At 43.1% G+C, this 12,907-nt stretch overlaps 1 protein-coding gene across 2 annotated transcripts in view; it reads right to left on the bottom strand.

Annotated features, from left to right (window-relative positions):
- Nucleotides 1–1,047: 1,047 nt before the first annotated feature.
- LOC118362898 (long-chain-fatty-acid--CoA ligase 1-like) overlaps nucleotides 1,048–12,907 on the bottom strand; it is a 40,619-nt gene continuing 28,759 nt past the window's right edge. For both annotated transcript variants that reach the window (XM_035743619.2, XM_052486570.1), the window contains exons 12-21: nucleotides 12,663–12,797; nucleotides 11,979–12,113; nucleotides 10,259–10,354; nucleotides 9,612–9,684; nucleotides 9,259–9,347; nucleotides 6,099–6,215; nucleotides 5,254–5,397; nucleotides 4,944–5,045; nucleotides 3,294–3,365; nucleotides 1,048–3,058 (exon numbers count right to left, since the gene is read on the bottom strand). In XM_035743619.2, the coding sequence (XP_035599512.1) occupies nucleotides 2,918–3,058; nucleotides 3,294–3,365; nucleotides 4,944–5,045; nucleotides 5,254–5,397; nucleotides 6,099–6,215; nucleotides 9,259–9,347; nucleotides 9,612–9,684; nucleotides 10,259–10,354; nucleotides 11,979–12,113; nucleotides 12,663–12,797 (1,104 nt within the window). In that variant the 3' untranslated portion in view covers nucleotides 1,048–2,917. The remainder of the gene's footprint in view (nucleotides 3,059–3,293; nucleotides 3,366–4,943; nucleotides 5,046–5,253; nucleotides 5,398–6,098; nucleotides 6,216–9,258; nucleotides 9,348–9,611; nucleotides 9,685–10,258; nucleotides 10,355–11,978; nucleotides 12,114–12,662; nucleotides 12,798–12,907) is intronic.

Raw genomic sequence — 12,907 nt, 5'->3', positions numbered from 1 at the left:
TACAAATGATTTGCCACAGGTTTTACACGAAGCTAAAATGACTATGTATGCAGATGATTCCACACTTAACATGTCAGCACCCAAAGCCAGTGAGCTCACTGACATTCTAGAGTATCAGAATGGGTGGTTAGTAATAAACTGGTCTTAAATACATAAAACTAAAGCATTTTATTTGGTTCAGAACCTAAGACTTAAACCTCAACTGGAGTTGTGCATAAAGGGTGTGACCACTGAGCAAGTTGAGAAAGCAAACTCCTAGGTATATAACATTGGATGGTCAATTATCATGGTCAAGTCATATTGACAAAGTTGTGAAGATGGGGAAGGGGGTGTGTCTCTTGTAAAAGGTTGGATTTTAAAACAAAAATCTAACTGTACTAGTTGTTAAGGCTCTGGTCTTGTCCCACCTTGATTACTGTGCGTCCGGTAATATGGTCAAGTGCGGCAAAGACAGACCTAGGAAAGCTGCAGCTGGCTCAACACAGGGCAGCACATATAGAACACACCAGGCCATCCTGGTCGAGGGTTCATGATAGAGTAACTACTTCTCTAGGTTTCATGAGAAGTATTACTGCAATGAAAACTTCAGATTGTCTTTATAATCAAATAACATTCAGCTCAGATACCCATGTTTATCCCACAAGACATGCCACCAGGAGTCTCTTCACAGTCCCCAAGTCCAAAACAAAATCACAGCAATGTATATTATTATTACTATTATTATACAGAGCCATGATCGCATGGAACTCCAAACACTCAAGCAAATAGTAAAATTACCTTTAGGAACTGGATTAGACATCTTATGGAACGGCAGGGACTGTGCGGTAACAATATTGTGTTGCATTTGTGACTGTCCTTGTCTAGCGGTGTCACTGTCATGTATTTGTGGACCCCAGGAAGAGTAGCAGATGCTTCTACAAAAGCTAATGGGAATCTAAATAAAACCATGCATCTTATAAAGTTTAACATTTGTGATGACTTAAATCAGTTACCGTATTGCGTACACAAAGAATGTCCGTATACAAAAAAAAGATTAAATCAGAGAGAGCAGGGACAAAGTGTTTATTTGGTAGAGTCAAGTAAATGAAAAGGTATGGTTTCTACTCCTGTACAAAACACATCGAAACCGAACACGGTTAAGTCGATTTAAAGAGAGGTCAAGTTCCTAGTATTGGCCATCTGTGACGGTGTCTCGATAACGTGATCCAAGCAGAAACCCAGTACAGAACAATGTTAACAAACAGGTCAACAAACAGGTCAACGTGTATCATGAGCACTTAATTCATTGTTAAATAACCTGAATTCACAAAAGGACCCTTGCTAGATTGCAAAGGAGACAAATGTCTATAATGTGGTTCCTTATATAGAGGTAAATGGTTGGTTAGGCCTAACACAAATCTTGTACATTTTGTACACAAAAGTAAGCTTGCAAGGGGCCAGTGAGCCATGGCTTGGTACTGGTCTAAACCAGCTTAACCTGATCATTCTCCAGGGTATCCTTCATTAGGCATCAAATGGGAGCAAACATCTTCAAATGGATGGTGAGTGTGCAGTTCAATTGGACAAAGGTCAGTTTTACCACCTCCATTTGAAAACATTTAAAAGCATTGGATGTGTAAGCATGGGCTAGCTATAGACCTTTCACATAAAAGGAATAATTGGGTGTAAAGAAATGATGCAAAAGTGCACCTTTCGGAAAGAGAATCGGAATTGGGCAGCTGGCTACTGATTGTTGCCTTCAGAATTACGACCCAGGTTCCAATTGGCCGACAGGACTAAGTTCTGTGGATAGGACAGGTACCAGCGTGTGCATTTTGGCACATTGAAGCCACTGTAGTTTTAAGGACACTTACGGAATAAATGTTTGTGTAAAAGCAGAAACATCGGTGGCACTTTGCATGTGCAATACCAGAACGAAAACACACAACCTAGTCTTTTATCCCTGCTGTGTGGGAGGCTTGTTTCCTTTGCCAGGCTTTTGTACCATTAGCGGTTCAGAAAATCATAACACCTTTCTGAATGGACGTCTTCCTACTTGACATGTGTGAAATAGATCTGGAACGTTTCAGAATTGTTCAGACTAGGCCTTCTGACAGTACAACGTTGGTATGCAGAGAAAAAGAAAACATGGCACTTCCTGTATCAACCATGATCCATTGATGTGCTCATGATTTTCCCCCCCTTATACAGACACATTACTTACAGTAACATTCAATTATATTAAATATCAAATTAAATTAAGATAAACATTAAATAGACTGCTATAAATAGCTACTGTATTTCTCAAGTTAATCAAGGATGATACTGAAACATCTGCATGGGTGTGGTATTAACATAACAAAAATAATCTAAAGTTTGTCAGAATTTAGAGATGATTAGTACAAATGAGTTAATTGAAACTGACAATTGAGGGATTACCGACCGTGAGATGGTCGAGAAACTCCAAACAGACGACTCGATGGGCACTTGAAATGGATGACAGGAATGGTTGACACAGAGCGTCACATGGACAGTAAGGCATGAATCTCTCCCTCTTTCACTACAGCCTAGATAAACAAATGTGGATAAACAACCTGCTGCACTGCAATTTACTTCCAAAAGTGTTTGTGCTGACATGATCATGTTTGCCGTAAACACAGCGTGCCATGAACGTCTGAAAAAAAATGTATAAAAAAATGCCTAAGTCTAATCACAGTGCAGGGTCTACCTGCATTTGTACAAATCCCGGTCTAGGCCTCTAACATAACCGTCTCCCTCCCTCTAAATCACAAGGGGACCAAAGACACTGTCACAGTAGACAAGGGAGGGCACAACCGTCGTCAATCACCACATCCGAGGAGCATTACATTCAAGTAGAGCGGGCTATGGTTTCCAGATGATCGTCACCCTCTGCTTCCCTTTCCCCTCAACCGGGGGCTCACATCTTGATCGTCGCATAGAGCAGGTCAATCTGCTCTTGGAAGTGACTGCGGAGGTCGGTCCTCTTGGCCTTGAGCGTGGGCGTCAGGAGGCCGTTCTGGACAGAGAACATCTCCGTGTGCAGCGAGATATCTCTCACCTGCACGGGACAGAGTATGTTCTTCATTATTCCCCTTATGCATTTAGCGTTTATTTTTTTATTTACAAGCCGTGTCCCATTGAGATGAAAATGTAGTCGTTTTTTTATCCAAGAGTACTCTGGGCTAGAGGCAGCATTATAATCATGCACATTTTGGCACCAACATCGCTTGTGAATGTTACCTTGTCTAAATAGTGCCTAAGGAGAGTGTGGAGCTTTAGGAAGGATGCCTTACCTGCTCAAAAGACTTCAGCCCCCCTTCTTTCCCCAGCCTCAGAATGTCCTCCAGAATGGCATTTTTCAACTCCTGGAAAGACAGGTATTTTAGACAAGTCATCTTAATGGCTGTACTTAAAAGGGATAGTTCACTCAAACTATCTTGAAGTATTTTTTTCTATTGTGAATACAATCCCCCCCCCCAAAAATGTGCATGTCAGCAGTCCCATTTTCTTGGACACTTTCAGTACAAACAAAAACTGTGATGAGTGTTTGAGATGAGATTGGCCTTGTTCCGATATCCACACTAGCATGTCCAATACATTGCTTTATTCTAAGGCTTTACACTCCAAATCAAATTGTATTTGTCAAATGCGCCAAATACAACAGGTGTAGACCTTAACGTGAAACGCTTACTTACAAGCCCCTAACCAACAATGCAGTTCAAGAAATAGAGTTAAGAAAATATTTACTACATAAACTAAAGAAATAAAATTAAACCAAAATAACAATGAGGCTATATACAGGGGTTACCGGTACCGAGTCAATGTACAGGGAAAACAAATTAGTTGAGGTAATTTGTACATGTAGGTTGGGGTAGTGATTATGCATAGATAATAAACAGCGAGTAGCAGCGGTATAAAACAGAGGGGGGTCAATGTAAATAGTCCATGTGGCCATTTGATGAATTGTTTAGCAGTCTTATAGCTTGGGGGTAGAAGCTGTTAAGGAGCCTCTTGGACCTACACTTGGCACTCCGGTATCGATTGCCATGAGGTAGCAGAGAGAACAGTATGACTTGAGTGATTGGAGTCTGACAATTTGTTGGGCCTTCCTCTGACACCGCCTAGTATATAGGTCCTGGATTTTTTTATCCGTTACTTTACCAGGTAAGTTGACTGAGAACACGTTCTCATTTGCAGCAACGACCTGGGGAATAATGAGGCAATTGTAAACTGGGGATTATTAGGTGACCGTGATAGTTTGAGGGCCAGATTGGGAATTTAACCAGGACACAGGGGTTAAAAACCCCTACTCTTACGATAAGTCCCATGGGATCTTTAATGACCTCAGAGTCAGGACACCCGTTTAACGTCCCATCCGAAAGACGGCACCCTACACAGGGCATTGGGATATTTTTTTTAGAACAGAGGAAAGAGTGCCTACTGGCCCTCCAACACCACTTCCAGCAGCATCTGGTCTCCCCTCCAGGGACTGACCAGGACCAACCCTGCTTAGCTTCAGAAGCAAGCCAGCAGTGGTATGCAGGGTGGTATGCTGCTGGATGACAGGAAGCTTGGGCCCCAGTGATGTACTGGGCCGTATGCACTACACTCTGTAGCGCCTTACGGTCGTATGCCAAACATTTGCCATACCAGGCAGTGATGCAATCGGTCAGGGTTCTCAATGGTGCAGCTGTTGAACGTTGAGGATCAGGGGACCCATACTGAATCTTTTCAGTCTCCTGAGGGGGAAAAGGCATTGTCGTGCCCTCTTCACGACTGTCTTGGTGTGTTTGGTCAATGAGTTACTGTTAGAGGCTCTTCAAGCTTCAGTGACATTTTTCTGAGGACAAAACTTGAAATTTAAGAGCGTGGACTGTGGAAATTAGCCACCGAATACACTGTTAGTTGATGGTAAATCTGCCATAACATTGAAGCTAGCTAACCTTGCTTGCGCACATCTCCAAATAAGAACCCTCGATGCCCTTCTTCTTTGCCCATCCTGGTAAGAAGTCTGGATCAGGCACCACAATGCCCACCAGGCATGCCTGTGCCAAACAAGACATTGTCAAACATATGTTTACAATTCATAAGCATTTATACTAATTTACAAATGTATCAACATTTACAAGCAGTGGCTTATACATGAAAGTCATAAGTGTAACCCAAACAAGTTTCAGTTAAATGGTGAATACAGCCACAAACGTTAACCACAAACAAAGTGCTTCAATAGAAAGTATTTGGTTTGTCACACACCTGCAGGCTATCGCCATGGACAAAGATCTGGGCCACCGGGTCGCTCCGGATGTAGATGTTCTCGACCTTCTCCGGGGCAATGTACTCTCCTTGAGCCAGCTTGAAGATGTGCTTCTTCCTGTCCACAATCTTCAGAATGCCATTCTGAAAGTAGAGTAAACAAACTTAACTCCGTAGTGATCAACTACAGATTTAGCCCCATTACTACTTTCCTACTCTTAGTCAGTCATATATTGAGGCCCAATAGCAGGGGTGGGCCAGTGTCTGCTCTTTTGCCTGGTACCCATGTCATCATCTAAGCAGGATCAGTTCTGATTGATCCCTGGGTGGGATACCAGATGCTGCTGGCAGTGGTGTTGAAGCACTAAGGAGATCCAATGTCCCAGGGCGGTGAAGGGGACATTGCCCTGCATAGTGTGCCGTCTTTCAGATGGGACGATAAACGTTGTCCTGACCCTCTGGTCATTAAAAATCTCATTGCAATTACCGTATGAGTAGAGGTATTAGCCCCATTGTCATGGCTAAATTCCCAACCTGCCCCCATTCCATCATAGCCACCTAATCACCCCCTTATTCCTAATTGGCACATTTCACTCCTCACCTCATGTGGTGAACATTCTGGCACAACAATTGTCACTGAAAGCCCCACCATAGGACAATTGATAAACACTGCCTTATAGGCTAGCTCAGTGTTTCCCAATCTTGGTCCTGGGGACCCAGAGGTACACATTTGTTTTTGTCCTAGCACTAACACTTGATTCAACTAATCAAGTCAACATCAAGCCCTTTACAAAATGACCAGAATTGAGAAACAGGTGGCTGAATGTAGAGTTGACAGTACTTACAGGCAGCCACTTCCCAATGTCTCCCGTGTGGAGCCAGCCATCCTGATCCAAGGCCTCCTTAGTCTTCTCCGGGTCATTCAGGTAGCCCTTGAATACGTTTGGTCCTTTTACACACACCTGCGAAGAAGCAGAATTTTATACACAAATAAACATGAGACCAGGCTACACACCCACCTCCTCAAAGGCTATTGATTAAATTGTGAAGTATCAAAGCAAGCTCCCGAGTGGTGCAGTGGTCTAAGGCACTGCATCCCAGTGCAAGAGGCACCACAAGTCCTTGGTTTGATTAAAGGCTGTATCACATCCAGCTGTGATTGAGAGTCCCTTAGGCCAAAGCACAAATGGCCCAGCGTTGTCCGGGTTTGAGCAGGGTAGGCCATCATTGTAAATAAGAATGTTCTTAACTTACCTAGTTAAATAGATGTTAAAGAAAAAAAATTCATCTGGGACAACCCCCACCCCAATAAAGCAAGCTAGGGAAAACCCCCATCTCAGTATTCCAGTAGGTCCCACTATATGCATTAAAGAGATCAATGGAAGGCAGATCAAGGACACTGCCATTGGAGGTCATTCAAAAAACCTTCTCTAACAATGTGGATATCCGTCAAATCCGTCACGATTGTGTTCTAGCAGGCACATAATGTGGTTACTAAAATCTGATTTGGCTGTTTTTTCGTTGCATAATGTTTAGAAGTTGTACAAAAGGGTTTAGAAAACACACTACATGAACAAAGGTACAGTTTAAGTCAGAAGTTTACATACACCTTAGCCAAATACATTTAAACTCAGTTTCACAATTCCTGACATTTAATCTCAGTTAAAATTCCCTGTCTTAGGTCAGTTATTTAAAAAAAATGTGAAATGTCAGAATAATAGTAGAGAGAAGTGAAGATTCCAGCTTTTATTTCTGTCATCACATTCCCAGTGGGTCAGAAGTTTACATACACTCAATTAGTATTTGGTAGCATTGCCTTTAAATTGTTTAACTTAGGTCAATGTTTCAGGTAGCATTCCACAAGCTTCCTATAATAATTTGGGTGAATTTTGGCCCATTCCTCCTGACAGAGCTGGTGTAACTGAGTCAGGTTTGTAGGCATCCTTGCTCACACACGCTCCGTTTTGCCCACATATTATAGGATGGAGGTCAGGGCTTTGATGGCCACTCCAATACCTTGACTTTGTTGTCCTTAAGCCATTTGCAACAACTTTGGAAGTATGCTTGGGGTCACTGTCCATTTGAAAGACACATTTGCGACCAATCTTTAACCTCCTGACTGATACCTTGAGATGTTGTTTCAATATATCCACATAATTAGCCTTCCTCATCATACCATCTATTTTGTGAAGTGCACCAGTCCCTCCTGCAGCAAAGCACCCTCACAACATGATGCTGCCACTCACGTGCTTCACAGTTGGGATGGTGTTCTTCGGCTTGCAAACCTCCCCTTTTTTTCTCCAAACTTAAAAATGGTCATTATGGCCAAACAATTCTATTTGTTTCATCAGACCAGAGGATATTTCTCCAAAAAAGTACGATCTTTGTCCCCAGTGCAGTTGCAAAACGTAGTCTGGCTTTTTTTATGGCAGTTTTGGAGCAATGGCTTCTCGGTAGTGAGGGTTGAAACTGAGGAGAGACGCACTACGGCGGTCCCGATCTGTGAGCTTGTGGCCTACCACGTCGCAGCTGAGCTGTTGCCACTAGGCATTTCCACTTCACAATAATAGCACTTACAGTTGACTGGGGGAGCTTAAGCAGGGCAGATGTTTTACAAACTGACTTGTTGGAAAGGTGGCATCCTATGACAGTGCCAAGTTGAAAGTCACTGAGCTCTTCAGTAAGGCCATTCTACTGCCAATGTTTGGCTATGGAGATTGCATGGCTGTGTGCTTGATTTCATACACATGTCAGCAATGGGTGTGACCGAAATAGCTGAATCCACTCATTTGAAGGGGTGTCCACAAATGTTTGTATAAATAGTGTGCGTTTGCTAACTTGGATAAATTCGGATAAGCTAGTAGCATAGCTAACCATATAGAAATCAATGGTGATATTTGAAGTCGTTTTTAAGTGTAATGGTTGATTGGGGCTCGTGTCTCCTGACCCCTCCTGTCTCAGCCTCCAGTATTTATGCTGCAGTAGTTTGTGTCGGGGGCAAGGGTCAGTCTGTTATATCTGGAGTACTTCTCCTGTCTTATCCGGTGTCCAGTGTGAATTTAAGTATGCTCTAATACTCTTGAGGACCTGAGCCCTAGGACAATGCCTCAGGACTACCTGGCATTATAACTCCTTGCTGTCCCACGTCCACCTGGCCGTGCTGCTGCTCCAGTTTAAACTGTTCTGCCTGCGGCTATGGAACGCTGACCTGTTCACTGGACGTGCTACCTGTCCCAGACCTGCTGTTTTCAACTCTAGAGACAGCAGGAGCAGTAGAGACACTCTTAATGATCAGCTATGAAAAGCCAACTGATATTTACTTCTGAGTTGCTAACTACTGTGATTATTATTATTATTTGACCATGCTGGTCATTTATGGTCATTTGAACATCTTGGCCATGTTCTGTTATAATCTCCACCCGGCACAGCCAGAAGAGGACTGGCCCCCCCTCAGCCTAATTCCTCTCTAGGTTTCTTCCTAGGTTTTGGCCTTTCTAGGGAGTTTTTCCTAGCCACCGTGCTTCTACACCTGCATTGCTTGCTGTTTGGGGTTTTAGGCTGGGTTTCTGTACAGCACTTTGAGATATCAGCTGATGTAAGAAGGCCTATATAAATACATGTGATGATTGGTGACAATGACATGAACATGTATTGGAGTTGATAGGCTAATTTTGATGGGTGGCAATGAGGAAATTCTGGCTCTATCCCCACCAGGGGGACCCATGTGTGGAATCTCCATGGTGTTTACATTGTTTTGGTCAAACTCCAAACATCTTTACCACATGTATTAAAGCCTGCACTTGGCCCTTAGCTTTCAATGTTTGCAGATCAGTAAGGTGGAAGCTTTACCACTATAGTGATTATACCCATTCGGACCCTTCAGATATGCTAACATCGACTGGTTAGGGCCAAGGGGGAGGGACAGAGAGCAATTTGAGACTGGCTGTTCCAATCAAAGGCACACAAGAAACCAAGGTGGGAATTCCAATGGTCTTTACACCTCACCTCTCCTTCCCCATTGGCAGCAAAGTAGTTCATCTCAGTCACGTCTGCCAGCTTTACATAGTTGCAGGGCAGTGGAGCCCCCACATGACCTGGGCAGAAAGAGATGCGTTGTCACATTTCAGTAACACTTTGTTATTTCATAATGCCAACATGGTCTCATAAGGCTTCATGAAGATTCCAGTGAGCCACAAGACAGAAGTAAAACTGTTCTTGTATAATCAGTGTAGAGGGTGTAGAGCCATGTGTGACTTGCTTGTTGGATTAAGCATGTGGTGGTATGTGTTGTGTGATGTGGTAGTAATTGAATGTGGTAGTAATTGAATGTGTCGGTAACGCTTGAATGTGTGTATTACCTGCCGTCCAGTCCCCAGGCATGGACATGGTACACCCAGCTGTGCACTCAGTCTGACCATAGCCTTCGTAAAACTGTCAAGTAGAAGCACCAGACATTGATTTGAAAGCACTAATGGAGTAACTTGTGTTTCTGATGCTAGTATTATCTATCTTCGGCACCACAGCAGGCTGGCTGGGTAGGAGGTTGATTCCCAAGCATGAAGTGATTGTTTTGACTGATAGAAAGAGAACATGATTGAACAAACAGGAAGTGTCAAAAGAGGGAGCTACTTCTCTAGGGTATGAAACGGGCTACATTCTGATTCTCTACCTTTCTCCCAAAGAGTGCACCTGTAAACTCCCCCTAAAGGATTTAAAAGGAAAGGACTAGTGTGTTGGATATGGGGGAAATTCCTTCCAGCCATGCTTGTACCAATCCAATGCTTTTAAATACATTAGGGGGAGTGAATGAGTGCACACCTCTTTAGAAGGTTAAAGAATTAGAATGCAACCAGGATCTGCATCCAAATTCTCTGGGAAAGGGGGCATTTGTGCACTCTTCCCCACACATTTAGAAGCAATGGATTGGTGGAAGAATTAAACTAGAGAGTTCATCCTTTTGTTCACCTGTCATTTAAATTTGTAAATCAATGCTGGGCAGTCTCACCTGGCAGCCAAGTGCGGTACGAAGGAACGTCAGGACGGTTGGAGAAACTGGGGCCGCTCCTGTGATCATCAGCCTCACACGACCCCCAAGACTGTCCTGTAGAGCACAAAGGACAAAAAACGTTATTGACAGCCACGGTTTTACCTCACACAATAGACCAGCGATTCTCAAATTTGTGTTGAGGGAGAATGAGTGGGTCGCGTATGACTTGAGTAATTTTCTTTAATATATATATATATATTTGGTAAATTAATGGAAGAAAAAAATACTCCAGCCTGAACTTAAACCAGGAAGAAATTATGAATGAACATTTAAATAATTAGCAGTGCCATTTTTGGTTGATTTTCTGGTCTCAAAACAGTGAGTTGATTAACCTTCATAAAGAACAGTGGCGACCCATTTTGTACCCCACCAGTTCTTTTAACGTTGCCTGTTTTACATTAATACATGTCACATCTGTTCACAAAAAACTAACATTTAAAATAAATAATTTAATCATTGAGTTAAAGCCACAGATAAATCACGTTATATTTACTGTAGCTTTGATTGGACTGATCATGTTAACATAAGTTTCACAATCTTAATTTGCAGTCATCATCATGAATCAAGTCGACAATCTACTGGGAAATCCATTTAAATCCTTGTTATAGGAAGAGAAATTAGATAAAAACCTATCGGTGCTCATTGGCCATAAACATTACACAACTCATTGGCTAACTGAAAGCATTGCAAAGCAATCACTAGCCTGCTATTCAGTGGAGTGGGTGTGGTCCAAATCTGGGTTTAAGGGTCTCTTTTCCAAGATTAATAGGATAAACATTCAACTTTGGCCATGCTGTCAATCCAGCAGGACTTCTGGCGCACTCGGAAATCTCAGACTTCAGTGAGTTCAAGACAACTGAGAATCCTAGAAAAAAAAAAAAGGCTCCGACTGGGAAAATACGTTTTGACCGGGAACTCAAGCCGGGAACTCAAGCCGGGAACTCAAGCCGGGAACTCAAGCCGGGAACTCAAGCCGGGAACTCAAGCATCTTTCTAGAGCTCCAACCTGAACACAGACGTCATGATTCGACCTTGTCGTCGCCCCAGAAATGTTCCATACACACAAAAAGCTTCGCTCTCAAGTTGTGCAAAAATTTGTTTACATCCCTGTTAGGGAGCATTTCTCCTTTGCCAAGATAATCCATCCACCTGACAGGTGTGGCATATCAAGAATCGGATTAAACAGCATAATTACACATGTGCACTTTGTGCTGAGGCCAAAAGGCCACTAAAATATGCAGTTGAGGGTGTGTGCAATTGGCATGCTGACTGCAGGAATGTCCACCAGAGCTGTTGCCAGAGAATTTAATGTCAATTTCTCTGCCATAAGCCGCATCCAATGTTGTTTTAGAGAATTTGGCAGTACATACAACAGGACTCACAACCGCAGACCACTTGTAATTTTGCATGTGCATACCCCCCCCCATCAATAAGTTAAGGGTTGCATTATAATACTTAATACAAATTTGCCAAATGCTAATGTGTGGCACTTTCTTACCACCAATAGTTTCACCATTAACCCTAGTCTTCACAATACCCACAATCCTAACTAAATTAAAAAACACCCTAACCTCAACCCTCACCCAGAACTCGAAACCTAAACTTTAATTCATGTAAGTCGCAACATTAAAGTCAACATTGTCCTTTCTTGCACGATCTGGTTCCTATCCATGGGTACCTGGACTTTTTGGAAGATGAGCTTGTCCCACAAGCTGTCCTTCCTGACCACACCATTCATCATCTCCGCAAGCTTCCTCCTGGAGGCAAAAACCAGCAGCCACCTCTTCAGTGGCGCGTTGGCCTGTCCGAAGATCTATGAAGGAGAGACAGAAAAATATCTTATTTGTCCATCTTGCAAAGGATATTTGTCTCTTACCCGGCTTCCAACCTTGTGCCTCCGTCAAGGGCAAGACTGGAGTGGATGGGTAGCTACAATCTGTAAAGCAGCAGCTCGTTGGTTGACAGTTCAGTTTGCTCTTTTATTGCCCAGCCCAGGATTTGAACCAGCGACTGTCCGGCTACAGGTCTGCCTGTCTGACCTACATACCGCCCCTTCTCCAAAGAAGAATGTATTCAACATATCAACCCCATATCAATCTAGGCCACTGAGCGATTTGAAATCTGTAGTTGAATTCAGTCCAACACACCTTTAAATTGTTTTTGAAGCATCTTGATTTACAAAGCTTTGCCCACACCCATCCATGCTTTAAATAAGGTTTCAATACACATGTACAACTGTTCTAAGAAATGTTTGTATTTGTCTTTTGTGCATGTCCAATTCAAATAAATCCAGCTACCGGTACTAAGTGATATGGTCATTTTATTGTTGAAAACATCCCTCAGGGTCTACAGTATATCTGACCTTGTCAAACATGCGGTTGAGCAGGCGGGGGACGACAGGGAAGACTGTGGGCTGCAGGGTTTTCAGGTCGTCCATCAGGAGCCGGATGTCCCCCTGAAAGTAGCCAATCCGGGCACCGTGCACCAGGATCACTCCCTGGAGAACGGAGGTGGTGTGAGGGGGAGGCAGACGAAAAGGAAGAGTGTCCGTTAACTGCCAAGTACAGGTGTCAAATATGTTCAATATATTTTAGGTGATTTTGCTTA

This window comes from Oncorhynchus keta, chromosome 29, assembly GCF_023373465.1.
Source record: "Oncorhynchus keta strain PuntledgeMale-10-30-2019 chromosome 29, Oket_V2, whole genome shotgun sequence".
NCBI lineage: Eukaryota > Metazoa > Chordata > Actinopteri > Salmoniformes > Salmonidae > Oncorhynchus > Oncorhynchus keta.
Note: the sequence above shows the minus strand (reverse complement) of the source record. Positions and strands in the feature narration are given on the sequence as shown.